At 33.4% G+C, this 25,445-nt stretch overlaps 6 protein-coding genes across 6 annotated transcripts; 5 read left to right on the top strand and 1 right to left on the bottom strand.

The window, feature by feature from the left end:
- The first annotated feature begins 1,935 nt into the window (after window positions 1-1,935).
- Window positions 1,936-2,949, top strand: LOC125814960 (putative germin-like protein 2-1). Its single transcript, XM_049494392.1, has 2 exons — window positions 1,936-2,108; window positions 2,206-2,949. Exons 1-2 carry the CDS (start codon window positions 1,985-1,987, stop codon window positions 2,766-2,768), a joined length of 687 nt encoding a protein of 228 aa, XP_049350349.1. The 5' UTR covers window positions 1,936-1,984; the 3' UTR covers window positions 2,769-2,949.
- A 2,581-nt stretch (window positions 2,950-5,530) lies between these two features.
- Window positions 5,531-6,297, top strand: LOC125814965 (putative germin-like protein 2-1). Its single transcript, XM_049494397.1, has 2 exons — window positions 5,531-5,654; window positions 5,735-6,297. The coding sequence occupies exons 1-2, from the start codon at window positions 5,531-5,533 to the stop codon at window positions 6,295-6,297; spliced, it is 687 nt and encodes a 228-aa protein (XP_049350354.1).
- Window positions 6,298-7,821: 1,524 nt separating this feature from the next.
- Window positions 7,822-12,658, top strand: LOC125815878 (disease resistance protein RPV1-like). The gene is made up of 5 exons (XM_049495444.1): window positions 7,822-7,975; window positions 8,698-9,248; window positions 9,442-10,543; window positions 10,623-11,072; window positions 11,173-12,658. The coding sequence occupies exons 2-5, from the start codon at window positions 8,737-8,739 to the stop codon at window positions 12,631-12,633; spliced, it is 3,525 nt and encodes a 1,174-aa protein (XP_049351401.1). The 5' UTR covers window positions 7,822-7,975; window positions 8,698-8,736; the 3' UTR covers window positions 12,634-12,658.
- A 4,846-nt stretch (window positions 12,659-17,504) lies between these two features.
- Window positions 17,505-20,890, top strand: LOC125816814 (disease resistance protein RPV1-like). The gene is made up of 5 exons (XM_049496434.1): window positions 17,505-18,031; window positions 18,609-19,704; window positions 19,780-20,175; window positions 20,281-20,821; window positions 20,871-20,890. Exons 1-5 carry the CDS (start codon window positions 17,505-17,507, stop codon window positions 20,888-20,890), a joined length of 2,580 nt encoding a protein of 859 aa, XP_049352391.1.
- A 95-nt stretch (window positions 20,891-20,985) lies between these two features.
- LOC125816791 (uncharacterized) lies at window positions 20,986-21,922 on the top strand. Its single transcript, XM_049496413.1, has 2 exons — window positions 20,986-21,189; window positions 21,349-21,922. Exons 1-2 carry the CDS (start codon window positions 21,043-21,045, stop codon window positions 21,904-21,906), a joined length of 705 nt encoding a protein of 234 aa, XP_049352370.1. The 5' UTR covers window positions 20,986-21,042; the 3' UTR covers window positions 21,907-21,922.
- A 2,012-nt stretch (window positions 21,923-23,934) lies between these two features.
- Window positions 23,935-24,746, bottom strand: LOC125816801 (germin-like protein subfamily 1 member 20). Its single transcript, XM_049496422.1, has 2 exons — window positions 24,620-24,746; window positions 23,935-24,497 (listed from the first exon to the last, which is right to left on the bottom strand). The coding sequence occupies exons 1-2, from the start codon at window positions 24,741-24,743 to the stop codon at window positions 23,935-23,937; spliced, it is 687 nt and encodes a 228-aa protein (XP_049352379.1). The 5' UTR covers window positions 24,744-24,746.
- Between the last annotated feature and the right edge of the window lie 699 nt (window positions 24,747-25,445).

Raw genomic sequence — 25,445 nt, 5'->3', positions numbered from 1 at the left:
TTTATTATTATAATAATATAATGATACAAATCATTAACTTATTTATTTAAGCACATTAGATTAATATTATTAGTATACAATTTATTATAATCATAACATTACCTTATAATTGAGGTATTTGTAGTATTGAAGAGAAAATAATTAATTTTATCTTAAACTTCTAAACAATAAATAATGTAAGATAATTTTTAAAAAGAGTATGACAGAGCATTTAATATGGAAGAAAACAATAATTAAGCATTTACCGGTTGCTCTAGAGTCATTAATAGGAGTTTAATGCAACACGAAAGTCCCTGGACTATGGTCAAATGCAGTGCTAGGTAATTAACAAACAATTTCAGGGCCAAAGTCATAATTAGCTAGATCTCTTCGTCTTAAGGTAAGTGTGGCTTTATAAAAAAAATTATTCTACAATAATTGTAAAACTAAAAATTTAAGACGAAATAATAATTTATATACATATTAAGAATTATTATCTCCATCCCATATAGTTATTCATCTAATTACTATAAATTAATAGTTGTTCCAAATCATTTGTCCATTTATCAAATCAAGACAAAATTAATTAAAAATTTCTCGTGTTAACCCTACAATTAATAGGAAAAATCTTTTTTGCCAGAATTTGGTCAGAATAATATTTTATCTATGTTATTTTACCTTTTTAAACATTTTTACCCTTTTAACTTTAATATCTTTTAATTATAAAATGAAAAAAAGATCAATTTGTTTTAAAATAAAAAATATATTATAACTTTTAAAAAAAATTGGCCAATTTTTTTTTGTCCATTTAGCACTTAATTAAGGTAGCTTCTTAATTACCAAGTCTTCTGATGATTAGTTAATAATAAACCCAAATCCTGAACCCTTCTTCAACAACTACAGAGACTGATTAATCCTCCCTGGGCCATTGGAAATGGTCAGTACTCACCACTCAGTATTAGGAAAAAATTAAAAGGACATTATCTTTTACTATTATAATTCCTCTTTATCTCATATTTCACTCTGCCAAATTGATATCTATAAATGATTCATCTGAATTCATAACTTTTGACACAGAGTAATAATAGATATATAATTATCTTTTTGATTAAATCTCAACAAATATTGAATTTGAACCTGAAAATCTTAGATGTTGAAACCATTAAAATTTAACTCTTAAATCTGTCTTTGTGACCACAATGCGATAATATCACCTATGTATTGAGTATTGACTCAACTTGTGAGTGTTTCTCTTAATTCCTACTACTAATAAAGTCAGATATCTCTATAATAGTCTCGTTTGTTTCAATATTATTACTTTTTAACTTTTATAGTAATTGATTTTAATACACCCATAACAATATTTAACATTTAAATATAATTTGGTTGTCCTAGGCAAAAATTATCTATTTTTTTAAGATAAAAATCACTTTAAAAATGATCAAGTTATATATTGGGCGGGCAAAGAATCAACCAAATACGTACAAAATGTTCCTATGACAAACACATAAAATTTTGGCTATCAATTTTTTAGCCATATTTGACGCTCCGAGTTATTTCTATGCTTGGAAAGCTTTTATCATAATTCATATCTCAACCCTAATCGTTTTTTTCCTCATCATTTTCATGACTGTCCCAATCGATTCGAGATTTTAATTGGTTTAATCCTTGATAAATATGATTAAGTATTTATAGTGGTTATAAACTGTTTGTACGTTCTCGAAAAATATGATTTAAGTCTTAAATTAGTCTTTACTATATAGTTGTTGATGAAAAATCACGACTCAAATGCTCAAATATTCACCATTTATGACTTGGTAAATTATTATTGTACACGTAGAAAACCTAATCCAAACGGTTTGTCTAGGAGAAGTTTATTTAATCAATTTGATGACTAATTCAAACATTTTTTTCATTTATAAATAGGCATGCCTCTCTTACCAAATTTCTCACACCAAACAAATTGTTACAATATATATTACATACATAAAGTTTCTAATTAGTGATGGCTCTTAAGTACTTTGTATTAATCATTGCCATATTGGCTGTGGTTACTTCAATAAGCCATGCATCTGATCCTAGTCCTTTACAAGACTTTTGTGTTGCTGTTAATGACTCTATGAATGCTGGTAATTAATTATTAAAACACATAATTTGATACTTAAGTTAATCATGGCTATTTTTTTTTTGTTATTTTCATTTTCTAATTGTGATTTCTATATGTAGTTTTCGTGAATGGAAAATTTTGCAAGAATCCAATGGATGTCACTGCTGATGACTTCTTCAGACCCGGACTGAACATGGCCGGAAATACTTCAAATCAACTTGGATCTGCTGTAACTGCAGTGAACGTCAATAACTTGGCAGGACTCAACACTTTGGGCATTTCTTTAGCTCGTATTGATTTTGCACCATACGGTCTCAACCCACCTCATACTCACCCTCGAGGAACTGAAGTTCTTGCCCTATTTGAGGGTACACTCTACGTTGGATTTGTCCTTTCGAACCCTGGTCCAAGTATGAAGAATAAGCTCTTTACCAAAATCCTACATCCCGGAGATGTGTTTGTTTTCCCAGTAGGTCTCATTCATTTTCAATTTAATGTGGGAAAGACTAATGCAGTTGCATTTGCTGGACTTAGTAGCCAAAATCCAGGAGTCATCACTATTGCGAATGCAGTATTTGGCTCAGATCCACCAATCAGTGATGATGTTCTTGCAAAAGCATTCCAAATTGACAAGAAAGTTGTCGATTATCTTCAATCACAATTCTGGTGGGACAACAACTAAATTAAATAATACTTTGATTTGGCGCTATATATTATGTGAGCTTATGTTTTGAATTTAAAAAATCATAAATAAATATCATGATCTAGTCTTATGGACTGGTTTCATTGATATATTTGTTATTGGATGTACTTAACGAGGATTTCTTTTCTTTTATAGTAAAATTATGTTTGCCGTTTATTGTGATATGTTAACTATGATTATAAACCGATTGAGATAAAATTTCTGTATACAACAAATTATTATAATTTTTTGCTATTCTTTTTTGGAAAAGAGTCATAAAGAATGTTCTTAAAACTATATGAAATTAAATAAAAGATGCTCTCAGTTGATAATTTGATCTATATATTCGTCATCAATAATTTGGCCTAAAAAAATTAATCCATTACTATTAGAGGAACTCACTCAAGCCAGCCGCCACGTAAACTCCATAAAGGATTAATTAAAGGAGGCAGTTGTACTCAATTGTGAAGTATGCCAATAAAAAAGAATAAAAGATTTGATTCAAACGCGTCAATGAAGTAATATATAAAGATTAATAAAGGGGTGCACTCAAGTTTATTACTACGAAGAAAAAAAATTATTATAAACTCACGCAACAAATATTAATTATGTAACATAAAAAATAAGCACAATTTTTATTTATCCAAAAATATAAAATTTTGGTTCTGTTATGAAATAAATAACTTAACAAAACTAAAGTAAAAAGGAATAACAATAGAGAGAGTACTTGAACATAAATAAAGAGAGAGAATAAGGTTGGAATTTTTGTGTCTTTTGTTATATACATTTGATGCCTATTTATAGGCCAAGGACATGTGGCAATTTGTGGCTTGCAAAGTTAACCACATTTTGGCATGAGCGAAACATTTCTACCATGCTAGCTCCACATGGCATCCACAATTTTACAACACTCCCCCTTGAATGTTCGTGTAAAAGAAAAGTTGAAAGAACAAAAATATACATAGACATTCATAATACGTATTAATTACTTGCTGCCTCATTAAAAACTTTTCTAGGAAAACTCAGTGGGACAAAACCTAGACTAAGAAAAAAAAAGTGCAGCGCATATTTTATTCCCCATGATGAAGACCACGATTTAGATGGTTAAGTTTTTGCAATCCAATCTTGTGTACCATCTTCTCAAGAGTTGAGGCTGGTAAAGACTTAGTGAATAAATCTGTTGGATTATCACTTGAGCAAATTTGTTGTATATCAATATCACCGTTCTTCTGAAGATAATGAATGAAGAATAATTTTGGTGAAATGTGCTTCGTTCTATCTCCTTTTATGAAGCATCCTCTTAATTGAGTTATGCATGCATCATTGTCTTCAAAGAGCACTGTGGGTACCTTGACATCACACTTCAAACCACATCTTTCTTTGATGAAATGTATCACTGATCTCAACCATACACATTCTCTACTTGCTTCATGAATGGCAAATATCTTAGCATGATTTGAAGAGGTAGCGACGATGGACTGCTTCGTAGATCGCCATGATAGAGCAGTACATCCGTATGTGAATAGATAGCCTGTTTGAGATCGAACTTTATGTGGGTCAGATAAATAACCTGCATCTGCATGACCAACAAGATCTGCACTATCTTTGTTAGTATAAAATAGATCCATATCACTAGTCCCCTTTAGATATCGCAATATATGTTTAACTCCATTCCAATGTCATCGTGTAGGGCTTGAACTATATCTTGCTAACAAATTAACAGAAAATGCTATGTCAAATCTCGTAGCATTAGCAAGATACATAAGTGCACCAATAGCACTAAAATAAGGTACTTTAGGATCAAGAGGTTCCTCCTTCTCTTCTTGAGGTCGGAACAGATCCTTACTCACTTCAAGTGATCGAACAACCATTGGAGTACATTTATTAACTCATTCTATTTTAATCTTTTGAGATTCAATCGTATCATCTACTCTTATCGGCTTAGTTTAATGACTTTCTACGGCTAAAATTAGCAAGTCATCAAATGGTGATTTTTTCAAAACTTCAAAATGCTGAAGGTTTCTACAACAACTACGAAGACTTCAAAATAGTCTTTGAAAATGACTTGAGGAGGAACAGGAAGAAACAAAAAGATTGCCATCATTTTTCATTTTTTTAGCAACACTTTTCCAAGAAAAAGAAAAATGGTACCTAAAGATGTAGACTTAACAATACTAATAATAGTAGTACTTGTTCATTCTTAATCATATGTTTTGGGTTCGAGTCTTTGTGAGTACGGAGTCTCTTTTGTTAGAATATTTAGTCGAGCTCTAATATGGGTACGGACATTGAATGAAGAAAATTAAAAAAGCTTTGGATGTTAATAAGGTGTATCTTGTGATGGTGCCATGCATTAAATTGCTTATTATTTTTATTGTTAAAGTTTCTATCATAACTCAACTTTTTTTTTCTTCCTCATCCAATATTATCATGACCATTTCAATGCATAAGTCCTCCACAAATATGATTATCTCTTTAATTATATTATATGTAGTTGCTATAAACTGTTTCTAACTTCTCATTAAGTTATAAAATTAATTGGTCGTTGACCCAACTTCATAACTCAAATGTTTAAATTTTTACCACCATTTACGACTTGGTAATTGCGCTGAAGCTAATTCAAATTTTGTAATTAAGGGAACTTTTTAAGACTAATTCAAACAATCTTTTATCTATAAATAGGGATACCTCTCTTATCATATTAATCACATAAACAAAGACAACAATAATACATTAGATTGTTTTAGAGTTTCTAATTAGTAATGGCTCTTAAGTCCTTTGCATTAATCATTGCCATATTGGCTGTGGTTACTTCAATAAGCCATGCATCTGATCCTAGTCCTTTACAAGATTTTTGTGTTGCTGTTAATGACTCCATGACTACTGGTAAATTTATTCATAATTTTAATTAACATTAGCTAGTTGGGTTATTATGTATGTTCTAATTATAATTCCTTATTATGCAGTTTTCGTGAATGGAAAAGTATGCAAAGATCCAAAGGTTGTCACTGCTGATGACTTCTTCAAATCAGGCTTAAATGTACCTGGGAATACTTCAAATCAACTTGGATCTGTTGTGACTGCTGTGAATGTCAACAACTTGCCTGGACTCAACACTCTAGGCATTTCTTTAGCTCGTATTGATTTTGCACCGTACGGTCTCAACCCACCTCATACTCACCCTCGAGGAACTGAAGTTCTTGCCCTCTTTGAGGGTACACTCTACGTTGGATTTGTCCTTTCAAACCCGGGTCCAAATATGAAGAATAAGCTCTTTACCAAAATCCTACATCCTGGAGATGTGTTTGTTTTCCCGGTAGGTCTCATTCATTTTCAATTTAATGTGGGAAAGACTAATGCAGTTGCATTTGCTGGACTTAGTAGCCAAAATCCAGGAGTCATCACTATTGCGAATGCAGTATTTTGCTCAGATCCACCAATCAGTGATGATGTTCTTGCAAAAGCATTCCAAGTTGACAAGAAAGTTGTCGATTATCTTCAATCACAATTCTGGTGGGACAACAACTAAATTAAATAATACTTTGATTTGGCGCTATATATTATGTGTGCTTATGTTTTGAATTTAAAAAATCATAAATAAATATCATGATCTAGTCTTATGGACTGGTTTCATTGGTATATTTGTTATTGGATGTACTAAACGAGCATTTCTTTTATAGTAAAATTATGTTTACCGTTTATTGTGATATGTTAACTATGATTATAAACCGATTGAGATATAATTTCTGTATACAACAAATTATTATAATTATTTGCTATTCTTTTTTGGAAAAGAGTCATAAAGAATGTCCTTGAAACTAAACAAAAGATGCTCTCAGTTGATAATTTGATTTATATCTTCGACGTTAATAATTTGATCTTAAAAAATTAATTCATTACTATTAGAGGAATTCACTCAAACGAGCCGCCACGTAAACTCCATAAATGATTAATTAAAGGAGGCAGTTGTACTCAATTGTGAAGTATGCCAATCAAAAAGAAAAAAAAAAGTAAAGATTTGATTCAAAACGCGTCAATGAAATAATATAAAGATTAATATAGGGGTTGCACTCAAGTTTATTACTGCGAAGAAAAAAATTATTATACAACTGACACAACAAATATTAATTATGTAACATAAAATATGAACATAAATTTTATTTATCCAAAAATATAAAATTCTTTTGCAAGATTGTGGTGGTAAATGGGTGGGTTGGATAAAATTTGAGCGGGTTGAAAATGGGTCAACATAAAATGGGTAATAATTCAACCCACCCATATTTGATATGGATAAAAATAGATTGGGTAAGAAATGAGTTGGGTTAAATACTAGTTTACCCATATTTACCCGCATTTTCATGAGTAAGTAGTACTCTACTTAAGAATTCAACACGTAGAAAATATTTCAGTCTTTTTTTAGATGGAAAATGTTGAAAATGCTTCATTTAGTTTTATTGTATCATAAAAGTAAAAAAAAAAAAATCCTATAACTTTTCAATATAAAATAAAATTATGTAATAACAAGGGGAAAATACTTTTAATTTCTAAGCAAATGAATATTTGCATTTTAGGACTAAAACATGCTTAATGCACTTTAAGCAATGTCAATACTAATACATGATTTGCTTATTTTACACTATGTATTTATTATCCAATATAAAATTAAATAAATAAATAAAATGTAATTATAAGTAACAAAATAAATGTACATTTAAAATATATATTTTTGGAGGGCCAAAGACTTCACATTTTTCAATTATAGTGAAAAATAATTAGTTCTATAGAAGAACATAAAAAGCAAGAGAAATTATAATTTTTTAGTAATATCATGAATTTATAGTAAATAAAAATTAAAAGTTTAACCCATTTGATTAATCCATATTTTACCCATATTTTTATGAATTGACTATGGGTATCAAACCATAATTTACCCATGTAAAAAAATACTCACCAACCCATTAAAATATAGGCGGATTACCAAATGTCCTATAAATAAAGTTTTTCCAACTTTCACTGTGTGAAAATAATCTGTTTTAAAAATATTTTACATGGGTTGACTTGGGGAAGATAAGCGCTGTGCATCTTCGTTTGAATTTCCGATGGGGTTCTTCTTGTGCAGTGCTTCGCCTGTGCATAATAACCATCCAAGAATTCAATTACTTAAGCTTAATCCTGGTTGATAATTGCAGTATCATATACAAAACAAGGTTAGTTCTTTTCTATTTTGTGATTTAACTGCAGACAATTAGAGTAAAATCAGGAATACTATTACTTCATATTTTGAGTTTTAGGGAGAAACTGAACCTGAATTGAACTTGTTCTGTTGATTGCTTGATATATGTTAGTCCCACGCTGGTTTGTTTGGGGGAATGGAAACCAGCATTAAAAGTAATCAGTAGTTATGCATTGTAATTGACCTATGTTGATGAAAACCATTTTGTAGTCAAATCAAGTGTCTGGATATTGTAATTTGGAGTTAGCTGATACAAGATTTGACTACTTCATTTTATTTTTTTAAAGATAATACATGTCAAAAGGATATATTTACTACCAAAGTTATATATGCTAGAAGCATCAAGGAACTGTGCTATGAATAAATAGATCCACCTATATAAACCTTAAAAAAAAATTAAAAAATTGCCGTGATAACCATTTCCCATCTTCCAATTCAAATAGTTAGTTTTATATCACTACTTTGTTGTTTCTCCTTGGTATCTTATTATTTTGTTGTTGCTATTGCCTCTTTTCACTGTTTGTTCAGCCGATGGTCTTTCCTAAACAATTTCTCTACTTTGTCAAAGCTAGGGTAAGGTCTGCGTACATTCTACTTTCCCCAGACCCCACTTGCGGGATCACGCTGGGTTTGTTGTTGTATAAGAAAACATAATTCAAGTAACTTATATACCTTCTTTTTTTATGAACTTTGCAGATTAAAGAACATCTTCATATAGAGCTTTGATCTATATTCATGATGAGAGTTGAAAAGGCATCAGCCTCCAGGCCTAGATGCTCTTATCATGTCTACTTGAGTTATAGAGGCAAAGAGATCAGCGTGAACTTTATCAATATCCTACACACTGCATTGACTGATGTAGGTATTCAAACATTCAAGAGACACAGTGAAGCTAGAAAAGGAAAGATTGTTGGATCAGAATTGCAAAAGGCAGTCAAGGAATCGAGGATTTCAATAATTGTATTCACGGAAGATTATGGATATTCTAGAAGGTGCCTAGATGAACTTGTGAACATCCTTGAAAGGAAGCAAAGTGCTGATCATATGATTCTACCTGTGTTCTATCGTGTAGATCCATCCCATATTAGAAAGCAGAGAGAGTCGTATGCGAAAGCATTTCATAATTACGAAGAGCAGATCATGGCGAAGAAGGTTGAAAGAAGGAATGAGCACATAGCAAAGATAAAGATATGGAGATCATCTCTCACAGAGGTTGCAAATATGGCAGGGATAGTTCTAGAAGACGGGTAAAGTTTAATCAAATTTATTTTGGCTCTGCATTGTTTAAAATGTTTTTGTATATTTCTTATATTCTGTTGTTTTCCAACATTTATCTCATCAGGGTTGTTTATGGACATTCAACTTCCATCTTGTTCAGTTGCGACATAATTTGCATTATAACCAGTGCTATCTATCTAAGTGGTCCTTTTCTTCTTGCAGGGATGAGCTGAAGTTTATTCAAGAAATTGTTGAGGACATTTGGGGTAAGCTGTCTCGCAAAGTTTTGAGTTTCGCCCCATATCCAGTTGGAATATACTCCCGTGTAAAAGAGAATAATTTCTGGTTACAAGATAGCTCGACTAATTCTCGAACATTGATGATTTATGGAGAACCTGGAATAGGGAAAACAACCATTGCCAAAGCTCTTTTTAACCTACATAGTGACAGATTTCAATGCAGCAGTTTTCTTGGAGATATTAGAGAAATTGCAAAAGAAAGCTGTGGTCTGATTAACCTACAGAAAAATCTTCTTTCAGATCTTTTGAAAGAGGATAAGATTGATCTAAATGATATTGATAGAGGAGCTTCCACGATCAAAGAATGTTTAGTCCACAAAAAGTTTCTTCTTGTTCTTGATGATGTTGATGATTTGAACCAACTGAAAGGACTTCTTGATTCAAGAGATTGGATTCCTCCAGGGAGTAAAGTTATTATAACAACTACAAACGAACACTTGCTAAACCCTCTTGATGCTTGTGTGATGTATGAAACCAAGAGGATGAACAATCATGAGGCGCTTAAGCTCTTCAGCTTGCATACTTTTGGTCAAGACCATCCCGTCAAGGAGTACATGAAACACTCCAAGCAGATAGTTAAACATTGTCGAGGGCTTCCTTTAGCTCTTCAGGTTCTAGCCTCTTCGCTACGTGGTGGAAGTATAGATATGTGGGAAGGTGCAATACAGAAATTAGAAAGATATTCTGAATGCCATAACCATAAAGTTCTTGAACTAAGCTATGAAGCTTTGCCAGATGATCATGATAAAAATGTATTTCTTGATATTGCTTGCTTTTTTATCGGGAAGGACAAAGATTATACAATCAAAGTTCTGGATGAATGTGGTTTCCATGCTACTGCTGAAATACAGAATCTCATTGATAGATATCTCCTGACAGTGACTCCTGATAACAAGCTAATGATGCATCAGTTACTACAGGAAATGGGTAAAGAGGTCATCTGCCGAGAATCACCCATTGAACCTGGTAAACGCAGCAGAATCTGGCATCACAAGGATGCCCTTAGTATACTGCATGAAGAAACTGTAAGGCTCATTCCTCCTGTACCAATTTCGTTATTTTTCCTGGAGCTCATTTTCACTTCAATGTTACTTTCCATGTCAGGTTACAGAATCTATTGAAGGGCTTGTTCTTAAAATGCGTGGATCAGATGAAAGCAAACCAGACAGACATGAAAGTATATCAAAAAGACTTTACTTCAATGATTCACAGAGCACTTCAACATTGACTCTCAAGAAAAATTCATCAAAGAGGCTTCGCGTAGGATGCCTCTCTTGGGGTCAGGGGAATTCTCTTTCGGCCAGATCACAGACTGTACAAAATGAAGCTGGAATGAGTGCTAAAGCATTTTCTAAAATGCAAGAATTGAGATATCTTGAGCTTGAGAATGTCCAGGTTTCTGGCACCTTTGAAGGATTTCCAAAGAAATTAAGATGGATGCGCTGGTATGGACAATTCCAATCAACATCCTTCCCAAATGGCTTTCCTCATGAAAATCTTGTAGTTCTTGAAATGAACAATAGCAACTTGCATCAAACCTGGGAGGGAGCAAAGGTTTGCTTACTTCCACTCGTTTCTGATTTTGTGGCTGATTGTGTTCTGGCAGACTTGATATTTTTCTTCACTGACTCTCTCTTTACCTATTTTTGCTCAGTCTCTACGATCATTGAAGATACTTGATCTTGGTCACTCACACAGTCTCATGAAGACCCCTAATTTCTCTGGAATGCCGAATCTAGAAAGAGTGATTCTTGAAGATTGCATAAATTTGGTTAAGGTCCATGAGTCCATTGGAAGACTCCATAAACTTCTTGTCTTAAATCTGAAGGGATGCGAGAGCCTTAAGAAGCTTCCAAGGAAAATTTGGGAAATCAAATCCTTACAAGAACTAACACTCTGTGGGTGCTCAAAGCTGGAGCTTTCCAGGATTATGAGAAATGGTAAGTTTTTGCAAGCACTTACACGGGATGTGACTAACAGAGATCAATTTTCCTCTAAGGCTGAAAAGCCAATATGCAGCGACTCTCTGTCTGCTAAATCAGTCTATTCAATCTTCTGGTCTTGGATGTCACTGTGGCCAAAGTCAGCAGGTTCAATGTCAGATATCTTCCAGATCACCTTACAAAGTTTGGATATTTCACATAGCAATCTGACTGACACTCTTATTCCCTACGACCTTTCTGTCCTATCCTCCTTGAAATATCTGAGTCTAAAAGGAAATCCCATTTCCACCCTGCCAGAGAGCCTGAAGAGCCTAACTATGCTGCAGTCCCTTCAGTTAGCCGACTGCACAAGGCTCCAGTGGATCCCTGAGCTTCCGTTGAGCTTACAAATATTGAATGCAAGTAACTGCAGATCACTGAACAAAGTAACAAATTTACCCAATTTCATGAGGTCACTTGACTTGCACTTAGAGAATTGTGAAAAACTGGTTGAGGTTCAGGGAGTATTCAAGCTAGATCCTATTGGAGACATTGATGATATCCTCGATATGTCTTGCCTAGATAATTTGGAGGTCAGAGCAGTAGATGTGGAACTTTGCAACTATCTGTCCTCAACAAAAAGCAAAGGTCCCCTTCAGGGACTATACGAATTTGGTATACACAACATTTACATTCCTGGAGACAAGGTTCCTACCGAGTTCAGCAATATAAGCACAGGGAGCTCAATAGATTTCACTGTGCCTCCACTTCCTAATGCTAAGATCCAAGGATTAAAGATATGTGTTGCTTATGCAGAATGTCTTGAAGAATGTTTCAGTGAAAGACACTTCATAAAAGTGAGCAATAAGACCAAGGGAATCAAATGGATTTATGGTCCAACAATTTTTGGAATTGCTGGTCCTGGTAATCCAATGCTATGGTTTAGTCATTGGAAGTTTGGAAACCAGCTAGAAAGAGGAGATCAAGTTGTTGTTTCATTAAGCATGGGTTGCGTAGTTAAGAAATTTGGTGTATATCTTGTATGCAGCGAACAAAGTGAGGAAGAGGAAGACACCCTATCTAATGCAGAAGGATGTCGTCGTCTTTCCTATCCACTACAGCATACAATTGGTGGAGATTTGTCTCCTTATGAGCTAAGTTCAGGTGTCTATCACCTCTCCATTTATTCTTGAATCTTGATAGTTAATTGTTGGACAACATTGGTGGTTGCCTCTTCATTCAACATGTCAACTTTCTAATCTGTTGTTAAATAGAGTAAGGGGAGTGTAGATTTGTCATTGACTAAGAAAGTTATCTTATGGTTTTTAAGTTTTGCCCTTGTTGCTCATTTAATGAAAATTTGTGTATCAAAGTAATCCTTATATCAGCACAAGTCCCATAGCAATTAAGTTATGCCGCATAAGTTGTATAGGCCATTAATTCGCTCATCATAAATTTAGAAATTTTTTGCTTGCCTCTTAGGCCATAAATTTTGTAAGAATTAAGTTATGCCTCTTACAACATAACTTGTGGATTATGAAACTGAACTATATAAGTTTTGTACGAATTTAAGTTATGTAGTAAGACATAACTTATTGTGCCTTATGCGATAACAACTTGTGGTATATTATGATACAAAATAATAAGTTTATACTGAGTGAAAATTATTTGTTATATTGATGTCAGGGATATTTTCGACCGACCACCCCAAAATGGACATTTTTGCGGTGAAAATTGACCGCTCCTTGCACCTAACCAATGGGCCGGATAGATGAACCTGGCCATGATGGCCCAGATTCCGTTTTGGGTACTTAGCAAAGTCAGCAATTTGAAGTTATCCATATTGGGGATTAACTGTTCCCTTCAAAATCCTACTTCTAGTAAATTACGTTGTAAAACCTAACAAAAATACAAGGGACGGAATTAGGATTTTTCGTTTTGAATTCTAGAAAACACAGCTTACATATTTGAGTCAGGTTCTGTGAAAGTAGCAGGAGGAATGGCCTTAATCTAAACAATGGAAGAAAGTTCATATACTCGTAATTTCTGCGATATTTATCCTCCTCACTGTGATCCCAAGCAATGGCAATGTCGACAACGATGATAAGCAGTCACTTACAGAGTTTTGCGTGAAGCATTATTTTGGTCCAAAACGGCCTGAAATAATACAAAATAGTAATACTACTATTAATTTGAATGCGGAGACTTATTTCGTCAGAATATTGTTTGAGTGGAAAATTTGATCCAAAATTCAACAAAAAGGATGACTGCCTCAGCAAATTTCTTAGTCGCACCACTCGATGTCAGCAGATTTATCCGTGACTTTAGTTCAATAGGATTTTCATTTTGTATACGAACTAGAAATTAACTAGGTTTTTTGTTTTTCATATTACTAGTCGTTGGGAATGTGCTTGTCCCATATTATTATTATTATAAAATTTCTTTATATTTTAAAAATTGAATTATAAAATAGAAATTGTTGAAATTTAAAATATTAATTCACTTTCCATGTTTTCTAATAGGAGCACCTAATAGTTAAAATGTGAACATAAGCAAGGTTGGTTATGTTTTCAAATGCTTCGCATATTAAAACTTATGGCATGACTTTCAAAAATTGGGAATTCCTCCTCTTATAGTCGTATGCATAACAAGAAGTTGTTGTCGAATGAAAGTAGTATTTTGTAAATGTTGAACAAAAAGTTGATCAACATATGTCTTCTTTAATATGGCTAGAATATCATTGTTAATTTTATAGTATACACCTAGTAAAAAAATAGTAATTATACTATGGCGAAGATAATTAATTATTACTGACATAAAAAAAAGAAAGAATCAATATATATTAATTATAATTGCACCTATATGTATCCTTTCTTTGATTCAAGATTAGGATTTCTTTAACATAAGAATATTATTTGTATGGTTGAAATAAAATCATATTACGAAATATAATAAGAATCAATCTCTATTCAAGAACATTTTCTTTCATACGAAAATTTGACATAAGAGTATTACTTGTATTGTTTAAGTATAATTGCATTACGAAATATAATAAGAATCGATCCTTATTAAAGAACAAGGGACTTGATATAAAAAGTTAAAATATGTAAAAGATGTTAAAAAGTATAAGATTTAAATATCCTGAAAATTATACAGACAATTTCTTAAATCTCAAAATTTTAATTCTATATCACGTTTTCTACAAACTATATTTTATGTATGTGAAATAATAAAATTGATAAAAAAAAAAAAAGAGTTATTAATAGCATATCCATTATGTACCTGATGATGAGAAGTGAAGAGCGCACTGTTACCAAATAAAATCTGAAATATAGAAAAATAAATAAGAATTAGTTAACAAACTGAAGGAAATTTTCATATATTAAATATATATTGTTGAGAACTAAAATGAACATAAGAGAAATAAAGTAGTTACCAATCAACAATATATATTTATATATTCAAACTTTTATGGCATATAGCTTCTAATCTATATATTATATAAAGCTTAAAGATGAAAGATTAATGTGACTTGAGTTATAGAAAATCACTGCACATGCACTATATATTACTCCAATTCTATTTGACAAGGAACATGAAAAGTTCATATAACTTTTGGAAGCTCAAGGGAAAAAATAGTAAATGTGAGATATGAAACAGTAGGATTATAAATTGAGTTCAAGTAATTTGTATTAGGTTAATTAATGGGGAGATGAAAGATTTATATCAATTAAATGTAGTTAAATTACTGATAAATAACTTTTTTTTTTAATGATAAAATGATTACTCAGCTTTTAACTATTTAATATTTTATTATTTACATATTTTATAGCATTTTTATTTAGTCTAGGAGCAAAATGGTAATCCAACTTTGAATGTTGGAGCTTCCCACTTATAATAATATATGATATATGATATGATAATTTATGTCTAGTTATATTAGCTTTGGTTTTGAAAGTTGTTTTTAAGTATTATTTATCGATATACTTGGAAAGTCTTATGCCAATATTTCTGATTCATACATGAAAAACATATATAGTTGTACCAGTGTCTTAACTCAAATTAATCTTATAAATAAGATATATATGTTCGGAGAAAAGTATTGAGCTAATATGCTTAATCAATATGTTGATAAGCCAGTTTTAATATGTATGAAAAAGTTCTATTTTGGAAAGAAAATTTTGAAATAATATTAGAAATACAATAATAAAATTATTCATCAAATTAAAAATACTGATAGAGTCAAAATTGTAATTTATAAGTTATTTAGATATTTATATTTACTCAAATATATAATCATCCATATGAGTATAGATGGTAAAATTAGTACATAAGTAAATAATTTGTCCAATTCATTTAAGTTAACCGCTTATTTATTAGTATAATTCATTTAAAATTCAATTCATTTTAGATCATTAAAAATTAGATTGATATGTAATTAAATTGACTTATAAGTAGTATTATGTATTTTCAGAAAAAAATAATGTAAGAAATATAAGAAGTTTATATTGAGGTTAGTGTAGTGAAAAAGAGAGTTGAGACAAAAAAAAATATTCCAAGTCTTCAACTATATTTACTATACAAAAGAGAATATTTATATGTTGAAGGAAAGTGTTCTTATGTGGAGCTTTGGACTCTTCAACTAAATCCGGAGTTGCTTGAGTTGTACGACGTTGTTGGGCTGTTGTATCCTGGAGGGGACAAGTCAAGACTATTATTGCTGGATTGATGTAGATTATGCCGCCGTGAACTTGAATCTCCTTAAAGAGAACAAGATATCCGTGCCTCAGCTTAAAAATTTGTTTATTCATTTTATTTCAATAGTAATTTATTGTATTTTGTGGTGTATTACACCAACACAAACAATGTGGGACTTTTCGATGTGAATCCGAATTTAGTCGGGCTTCAGGCTTCAATGTGGATACCGGACACCGGATGGAAAACCAAAAAAAAACTTGAAATAACCTGTGAGTCTATTTTGATCCATATATAGAGAAGGCCCAAAATAGTCCCTCATCTTTGAATTAAGACTCAAAGTCATCTTTGAGTTTTCACATGAGTATTAACAGTCCCTTATATTTGCAATATTGGTGCACTTTTGATACTCCTTCAAAATTTTGTCTATTTTTTAACATTGATTTTATCGATAATAAATTATGAATACATAAATTATCGATAAAATCAATGTTAAAAAATAAGCAAAATTTTTAAAGAGTATAAAAAATGCACCAATATTGCAAATATAAGGGAGCCTTAATACTCATGTGAAAACTCAACTATGAGTTTGAGTTTTAACCAGAAGATAAAGGATTATTTTGGGCCTTTTCTCGTCTGAGTATGCCAACAGTTATATGGGTGACCTCAAATTGTATTAGGTCCAGACGGAAAAATCAGAAATCGTCGGAAGCCATGAATTGTCACTTTGCAGCAACAACAGAAATTGCGATTCTATCTTATTTCAGGGTATGTATGTATAGAATAATCAGGGTTTCTTCTTACACCATTATGCGACCAATCTTCAAATCATCCTTTTTTTTTTTTAATGATAATTGGTAAGTTGTTGAAATAATCTCATTTGTTTCATTATGCCAACCAAAATGCATAATTTAACATGAAGTGCAATTTTCTTAATTCAGTTTTATGTATTATGTAGCATTAGATGCTCTTTGCAGAAAGAATATTGGCCGGTGCAACTAATGAGTCCATATTTTTGTAGATTTCTGAATAAACTAATCAACAGGATTAGTTAATTAAGCAGTTGGCCCCTTTTATCTTTTTCATAATCAATCTGCATAGATTCCTGGACCGCATTTGGTTAGTTTAATTCATTATTAGTGGTAAAGACAGAAGTTAGTGAACGTTGAGTCAGAATTTGGACTTGTGTTCATTGATCCAAGGCTTAAATAAATAATCAGCTTATTAATTTATTAGCAGATAAGAGAACTAGCCTAATACTAGCTTTCTCTAGTCTGCATTTTTCTTGTCCTTGTGTAATATATTGGCTTTTAAAGCATTGTGTAATTGTGTATCCTCACTCGGAGAATTGATTGGTAAACTTGATCTGATGGGTTCTGAAAGACAACAAACATCTTCCTCTTTTGTTTCTCCATCCATTTATCATGTGTTCTTGAGTTTCAGCGGTGAAGACACCCGCAAGACTTTTACTGACACTCTTTATGCAGCTTTGGTAGGTGCAGGGTGGCGTACGTTTAAGGATGATAATGAGATTGAGAGAGGGGAAAATATTAAGACAGAATTAGAGAGTGCAATTATAAATTCGAGGAGTTCAATAATTATCCTCTCGAAGAACTATGCTACTTCAACATGGTGCCTTGATGAGCTTGTCAAAATCCTTGAACATAAGAGGACAAAAGGGCATGCAATTCTTCCTGTCTTCTACCATGTGGATCCTTCTGAAGTTAGAGATCAGAAAAAGAGTTTCGCAGAAGCATTTACGAGATATGAGAGGCAAATTGAAGCTGAAAGTGATGAAGGAAAGAGGGAGTGGATGGATAAGGTCCAAAAATGGAGAGCGGCTCTTGGAGAGGTTGCAGATTTGGGTGGTGTTCTAGTAAACAATCAAGAGGATAAGTAAGTTTTTTTTTTACAGAACCAGTAGATTCTTCCTACTGCACAGTAAACAAGAATAGATTAAGATTCTGTTTTCAAGTAAATCTTGCATATTGCTATTTGATGTGCATTTCTTGAGGAATTTTATAAAATCATTAAAGGTGAAGTTAAAGCTTAGGGGGGGAAAAGGTGGGGGAGAGAGAACTACAGGTTCTATCTCAGTACATATATTAATATCGAATTAAAATCTGCTTGAAGTCTCAAATATTTATGGATGTGCGGGTTGACAACTTGAGCTTTAGGATCTTTCCATTGAGACATCCAAGTATTGTATGATACAAACTGATTTCATCAAAAAGGAAATGAAATAAATTACTTTCATGAATAGATAGAAATTTCATGTCTGTCTGTCTTGTCTTAAGTTAGGATGCTGTATTTCCTCTTTATTTTATTTTTTTGCTTTCCAGTTTTATTCCAATTACTTTGCTGATTACACAGTTGTAACTTATCTTGCTTGCATAGAAATTCCTTTTTATAAGTCGTTAAAGTCAGATGTGATAATTTTGGCCAATCCGTTTGCTCCTTGGTAATTGATTAGGAAGGAATCAGAGTTCATTGAAGAAATTCTTCAACTCATTGAGGATAAATTGAACCGCACAATATCAAGTGTTGCACCTTACCTGGTTGGGATCAGTTCACGGGTCAAAAATATCATTTCATGGTTGCAAGACGGATCACATGATGATAATGTTATTGCAATTTGTGGGATGAGCGGAATTGGGAAGACAACTGTTGCCAAATATGTTTTCACTACAAACTTTAGAAGATTTGAAGGTAGTAGCTTTCTTGCAAATATCCAAGATATTTCTCAGCAACCAGATGGCTTAATTCGCTTACAAAAGCAGCTCCTTTATGACTTAACTGGGAAAAAGAGTAAAATACAAGATACTGATGAAGGGATCATCAAGTTAAGAGATGCTATATGTTTTAAAAGAGTTCTAGTCATATTGGATGACATTGATCAACAAGAACAAATTCACAATATAATTGGAATGAAAAATTGGTTCTGTCCAGGTAGTAAAATAATCATAACAACTAAGAATTCATGTTTGCTGAAGGTTCAAGAAATTCAAAAAGTCCATAAAGTCAGGGAAATGGGTAATGATGAATCACTAGAGCTTTTCAGTTGGCATTCCTTTGGGGAAGACCACCCAGCTGATGACTACATGGAACTATCAAAGAGGGTGGTAAAGCATTGTGGAGGGCTTCCTCTGGCGCTTCAAGTTTTGGGTTCTTCACTTCGTGGGAAAAATATCGATGTATGGAAGAGTGCATTAGACAAGTTGGAAGCGATTCCTGCGAGCCAGGTCATTAAAAAACTAAAATTTGGGTATGACTCATTAAAAGATGATCATGATAAGAATTTGTTCCTTGACATTGCCTGCTTCTTCGCAAGAAAGGACAAAGATTATGTTATTGCTGTGCTAGAGGAATCTTATATTTATACAAGAGTTGGGATTCAGAATCTCATAGATAGATTCCTTTTGATGATTGAGGGTAACAAGTTGATAATGCATCAAATGCTTCGGGACATGGGCAGAGAAATAGTCCGTCAAGAATCATCTAAGAAGCCTGGGAGGCGTACCCGGTTGTGGCACTACAAGGACTCATTTAATGTATTGAGAGAAAACATGGTAAACATTTCCTTTCTGGTGTATACTTCCTTTTCTTTTGGACACTGCTAAGCTCTTCTCTAATTCCTTTTTCAGGGCTCAGAGACTATTGAAGGTCTTTTCTTTGACATGAATATGGTAAAGGAAGACGAATCCTTCATGGGAAGTTCTAGCAGTGGAAGAAAGTGGCTGTTTACAGAAGTTAAGAGTTATCGGTTTGGTTTCTCCAGGCATCCCAACAAATTTTCTTCAAAAACCTTAAATGAGCTTGAATTGGGAACAAATCTCTTTACAATTATGAATAAGCTAAGACTGCTTCAGATAAATTATACACATCTAAATGGTGCTTATAAAGATTTTCCCAAGAACCTGAGGTGGCTATATTGGAGAGGTTTTCCTTTGAAGTGTGTGCCAAATGATTTTCCATTGGAGAGCTTGTCTGTTCTTGACATGCGGAACAGCTGTTTGGAAAGACTGTGGGAAGGAAGAAGAGTTTGACAATTGTTTTTGTGTTATTAGTTTCCTCCACTTTTAATGAAGTGTTGTAGAATATGGATCTCATTACTTATCCTTTTCTTGTTATCTTTTTCATCGTAGGTGCTTCCACTGGTAAAAATTCTCAACGTCAGCCACTCTCATTCTCTTATCAGAACTCCTGATTTTTCAGGACTCCCAATGCTGGAGAAGCTTGTTCTCAAAGAGTGTGTCAATCTAATTGAGGTTCATGAATCCATTGGAACCTTAGAGGCTCGGCTCATTTTCTTAAATATCAAAAACTGCAAAAGACTAAAGAAGCTGCCCAGAGAGATTTGCAAGCTAAAAGTTCTTAAAACCTTCATAATATCTGGTTGCTCAAATCTTGTAGAGTTGCCAAGAGACTTGTGGAGGATGCAATCCTTGGAAGTGTTTCTTGCCAATGAAATCCCAATGAGTCAATTACCCTCTAAGAGAAAACAGAACCCAATATGGCATGCACTTATCCGGTCTTGGGTTCCAAATCCGAAAAAAGTTCTAGACCTTCCATGGGTTTCTTTACCAAAGTCTTTGGTTAAAATAAGTCTATCTGGGTGCAACCTATCTGAAGATGATTTTCCGAGGGACTTCAGTAATTTAATGTCGTTGCAGAACCTAGACCTCAGTAAAAATCCAATCAGTTGTCTTCCAGATTGCATCAGAACTCTTTCCAGGCTCAATAATCTTGAATTAGCTTCTTGTACGATGCTTAAATTTCTCATAGACCTACCTCGTGTCCACAATTTGGGGCTGGGATACTGCACTTCCCTAGAAAGAGTAACATATCTATCCGTAGGGTGTCGGGCAAAAGTTTACCATTTAAATGGCTGTAAAGAACTCACTGATATGGAGGGAAGCTATAAGTTGGAATCCATGGGAGGAGTTGAGAAAACAATGAAGTCGTTGGAATTAAGCATGTGGGATTCTGTCGGAAGCTTTGAAGTGAAATTATATAACAATTCAACTCATACAGAAAGTAGAGGACCAGTAAAGGTATTTTCTCCTCTTCCATTCCCCCTTCCCACCCCCAAAGAAGGGGTTGACGGATCTACTGTCATTTGTGTGGTCAAACTTCTTCATGTAACAGCTGTACCTGTTGGTTCCTTTTTTGTTTTTATTTTGTCATTTTTAATGAGATTCTTCATGACACAGGTATTGTTTGAAAGCGGAATGATCAGCATATATCTTCCAGGGAGCATGGTTCCTGATTGGTTTTGTTACAAGAGTGCTGGATCAACTCTATCTTTCACCGTCTCTTCATCTCCTGATCTCAAGATCCAGGGCATAACTGTGTGCTCAGTGTACACAATTGACTGGAAAGTCTGGGTTGAGGGTATCCAGTTTTATTTGATAATCCATAATGAGCAGAAGAATGTGAAACTGATTTATAGCCCGACTTTCTATGGTCTTCCTGAAGCCCAAAACGAAATGTTATGGTTCACCCATTGGATATTTCTGAGTCAGCTGGATGCTGGTGACACCTTGAATGTCTCAGTTGTTACTATGGAGGGTTTTTGCATCAAGGAAATTGGTATTCACTTAATGCATGGAGAGCAAGTAGACATGGTTTTGAACTCAAACAGTCAAGAAATGCAGCGAGATTATCCTTATCAGGGGATGATGCCTACCAAACGTCAAGGGCTTGTAGATTTATACTGCTATGGCCATATGGGGATTGGATTGGACTTCATTTTGCCCTACATACCATGAGATCCATGAATGGGAATACATATACCTGCTAAAATCTTTGGAGGAGTCGGATGCAAAATATGACATCTTAGCCATCATCTCCCCAAGTATCTTCTTTTTTCTTCCTTCATTTGAAATTTCATTTTTCTAGAAAGAACTATTTATGTGGAATTTGGATGACAATCAATACTTCTATCGTCATCTTATTCGTAATTATATTTTATGATAGACATTTCTCTAATTTTGAAGAAATATGTTCTGAAATACTCTATTAAGAATATTGTCTTGTGTTCTCGAGGAAGCTGCTTCCTTCAAAATTCGTGTAGTTTATATTGAAGACATACTTGGCAATTGTAGTTTTTCATATCCCACCCATACCACAAACTTCAGCTACACTAACTGTATCAGTCCTATTTTTCAACCACAGATTAAGGTCTTTAGCCCGAGAATCTATTCCAATGAGATAGGGCGCAATACATACAACTGAATGATTTATTTTCTCTTCAATTACTTTGATGATCTTCTCAATAAACTGTGTCTTGTTCCAACAAGAGCAGCACACAAAGACCAGACATTAGAAGGTAGAATCACAAACTTGTCATCCGAAAACAGGAACATTTAATCAAAGTATAATTGAAGACACAGTACATGGGCTGCTACACATAAATCTTTTGGGTAATAATGGAGCTTACCTTTCAGTTTGGCCCTGTAAAGTCATTCCCCCAAGACTAGAAACTTCTTTGAGTGCTTTCGCCCACCCTTCGATCCGCTTAGCCCATGCTTGACCATCTTCTGAATTTTCCAGCAATTTCTTTTCATGTCGAGCAAATGCTATGGAAAAGCTCCCTGATTGCTCTTTGACATCAGATGAATCAACATAGTAGAAAGCAGGAAGAATTGCATGTCCTCTGTTCTTTTTGTTCTCCAGGATCATGACAAGATCAAGGCACTAGCTGGAAGATGCATAGTTTTCGACAAAACAATGATTGATCCCTTTGACTGGTGGATAGCTTTATCCAGTTCAGACTTAATGTTCTCTCCTCTTTCAATCTCATTGTCATCCATAAAACTACGAAGACCCACATCAACCAAAGCCTCATAGAGCTGGTTAGTGAAAGTTTTGCGAGTTTTCTTCACCCCCTAAAACTCAAGAAAACATCATAAATACTACTAGATCTGAACTTGGAGGATTCTTGAACTTGTTCATATGCCATTGGTCAGAATAGCAAATCAAATTTGACAGCTTTTCAGTAATAAGGATTTGGACCCTTGGCAGAATGCAATCAAATGGTACAAAATTTAAGCTTGAAAGAATGATCTTTGTTCTTGTTTGGACTTATTTCTCCCTTGTGAAGTTAGACCTTGAAAATATCAATTCTTGTTGTTTTCTAATCTCTTGAGTCCAACATTCTGACTTTAATGTATGTTGGTCGATGGTTTTCATGTATTGTACTCCCACTGTCTGAAAATATTGGTCACTTTTCACTTCTCGAGATTCAAACTACATGAACTTTGATCAACATTTTTTCTATTGATATGACACAAGAAGAATTGCAACTTACATTATTTCTCATATGGTTTTCGAATATCTAATTTTTAATTTAAAAATCTTGAATTAATATAGTCTAATTTTACTCTAAATATTAGTCAGATGGACTCTCAAAAAGTGAAAAGTGACTAGTATCTTGAGACGGGGGAGTGGACCGTGAAGTAACTAGAGAGGAATGGAACAGTTTTTCCAATGCAAAATGTCGAAGAGCATGAAAAATGTTGTTGTCATCGGCATAGTTATGCTACATCCATGGAAGTGACGAACTACAATGAAGTGATTTAATTTGAAACTTGTGTATAGTTCTGCAAACATTATCGCAACACAGGATTAAATATAATTTTAACTAAAGCAAACCATGAGAAATCCTCGTTTAGTACATCCAATACAAAGATCAATGAAACCAGTCCACAAGGCTAGATCATGAGATTTATTTGTGATTTCTTAAATTTCAAACATAGCACAAATAATAGAAACCATAGCGTTTGGCTTATAATAATTTAGTTGTTGTCCCACCAGAATTGTGATTGGAGATAATCCACAACTTTCTTGTCAACTTGAAATGCTTTCGCAAGAACATCATCATTGATTGGTGGATCTGAGCCAAATACTGCATTTGCAATAGTGATGACTCCTGGATTTTGGCTACTGAGTCCAGCAAATGCAACGGCCTTAGTCTTTCCCACATTAAATTGAAAATGAATCAGACCTATTGGAAAAATGAACACATCTCCAGGATGTAGTATCTTGGTAAAGAGTTCATTCTTCATATTTGGACCAGGGTTCGAAAGGACAAATCCAACGTAGAGCGTGCCCTCAAGGACAGCAAGAACTTCAGTTCCTCGAGGGTGAGTATGAGGTGGGTTGAGACCGTACGGTGCAAAATCAATACGAGCTAAAGAAATGCCTAGAGTGTTGAGTCCAGGCAAGTTGTTAACATTCACAGCAGTTACAACAGATCCAAGTTGATTTGAAGTATTCCCAGGTACATTTAACCCTGGTCTAAAGAAGTCATCTGCAGTAACATCCTTTGGATCCTTGCAAAATTTCCCATTCACGAAAACTGTACACAGAAATCACAATTAGAAAGCAAAAAATAACAACAAATACTATAATAGTATAGAAAACAAACAAAAGCAGCAAGAAGTATGCAAAAGCCATTATTGAAATAAGAATCAAAGTTACCAGCAGACTTGGAATCATTAACAGCAACACAAAAATCTTGTAAAGGACTAGGATCAGATGCATGGCTTATTGAAGTCACCACAGCCAATATGACAATGGTTAATACAAAGTACTTGAGAGCCATAACAATTAGTTCAAACTCTGTCTATAACAATTTAATTTATGTACTCTGTTTTATCTGTGTGAGAAACATGAGCAGAGATTTGTGGCTATTTATAGATAAAAATTTGATCAAAATAGTCTTCAAACAATGTGTGGATTTGGCTTCTGCATGCATCACCAAGTCTTCCATGGTGAATATTTAAACAATTATGTCATGACGTTATGTCAACAACGTAACTATTAATGACTAAATCTTACTACAGTAAAAAAATTGTGAACATTCGCAGTAATAACAAGAAATCTGTCTAAATAAAGCGAAGTTTGAATTGGTAAAATATTTCCCTTCCCTTAAAGTACTATTGAAAGTTTTACCATTTCTATTAACTTTCCAATTTTGACTTTGTTACTCCTTATTTCTTCTGTATTTTTCTTATTTCATAATACTGACCATTTCCAATGGCCCAGGGAGGATTAATCAGTCTCTGTAGTTGTTGAAGAAGGGTTCAGGATTTGGGTTTATTATAAACTAATCATCAAAGATTTGGTAATTAAGAAGCTACCTTAATTAATTCATTGTTTATTTTGGGGTTAATTTAATTTGAGGACTCATTCAGGAAATTTCATCTATAAATAGCGCTGCCATTCCCATGCAAAGTCTATCACCTTCAAGCTTACAAGAAAAAAAACTAAAGCAGTATCGTTTTAATTAATTAGAAGATTAATT

Source organism: Solanum verrucosum, unplaced genomic scaffold, assembly GCF_900185275.1.
Source record: "Solanum verrucosum unplaced genomic scaffold, falcon-dt-bn FXZP01000261.1, whole genome shotgun sequence".
In the NCBI taxonomy this organism is placed as follows: Eukaryota; Viridiplantae; Streptophyta; class Magnoliopsida; order Solanales; family Solanaceae; genus Solanum; species Solanum verrucosum.
This window is presented reverse-complemented; position numbering and strand designations above follow the sequence as displayed.

Excerpts from the sequence above, each read along its gene's own strand:
- LOC125816791 (XM_049496413.1), top strand. The coding sequence starts at position 21,043 with ATGGAGGGAAGCTATAAGTTGGAATCCATGGGAGGAGTTGAGAAAACA. Across the intron at positions 21,190-21,348 it reads AAAGTAGAGGACCAGTAAAG|GTATTGTTTGAAAGCGGAAT; the intron begins GTATTTTCTCCT and ends TTCATGACACAG.
- LOC125816801 (XM_049496422.1), bottom strand. The coding sequence starts at position 24,743 with ATGGCTCTCAAGTACTTTGTATTAACCATTGTCATATTGGCTGTGGTG. Across the intron at positions 24,498-24,619 it reads TAATGATTCCAAGTCTGCTG|TTTTCGTGAATGGGAAATTT; the intron begins GTAACTTTGATT and ends TTCTGTGTACAG.
- LOC125815878 (XM_049495444.1), top strand. The coding sequence starts at position 8,737 with ATGATGAGAGTTGAAAAGGCATCAGCCTCCAGGCCTAGATGCTCTTAT. Across the intron at positions 9,249-9,441 it reads GGGATAGTTCTAGAAGACGG|GGATGAGCTGAAGTTTATTC; the intron begins GTAAAGTTTAAT and ends TTCTTCTTGCAG. Across the intron at positions 11,073-11,172 it reads AAACCTGGGAGGGAGCAAAG|TCTCTACGATCATTGAAGAT; the intron begins GTTTGCTTACTT and ends ATTTTTGCTCAG.
- LOC125816814 (XM_049496434.1), top strand. The coding sequence starts at position 17,505 with ATGGGTTCTGAAAGACAACAAACATCTTCCTCTTTTGTTTCTCCATCC. Across the intron at positions 18,032-18,608 it reads GTAAACAATCAAGAGGATAA|GAAGGAATCAGAGTTCATTG; the intron begins GTAAGTTTTTTT and ends GTAATTGATTAG. Across the intron at positions 20,176-20,280 it reads GACTGTGGGAAGGAAGAAGA|GTGCTTCCACTGGTAAAAAT; the intron begins GTTTGACAATTG and ends TTTTCATCGTAG.
- LOC125814965 (XM_049494397.1), top strand. The coding sequence starts at position 5,531 with ATGGCTCTTAAGTCCTTTGCATTAATCATTGCCATATTGGCTGTGGTT. Across the intron at positions 5,655-5,734 it reads TAATGACTCCATGACTACTG|TTTTCGTGAATGGAAAAGTA; the intron begins GTAAATTTATTC and ends CTTATTATGCAG.
- LOC125814960 (XM_049494392.1), top strand. The coding sequence starts at position 1,985 with ATGGCTCTTAAGTACTTTGTATTAATCATTGCCATATTGGCTGTGGTT. Across the intron at positions 2,109-2,205 it reads TAATGACTCTATGAATGCTG|TTTTCGTGAATGGAAAATTT; the intron begins GTAATTAATTAT and ends TTCTATATGTAG.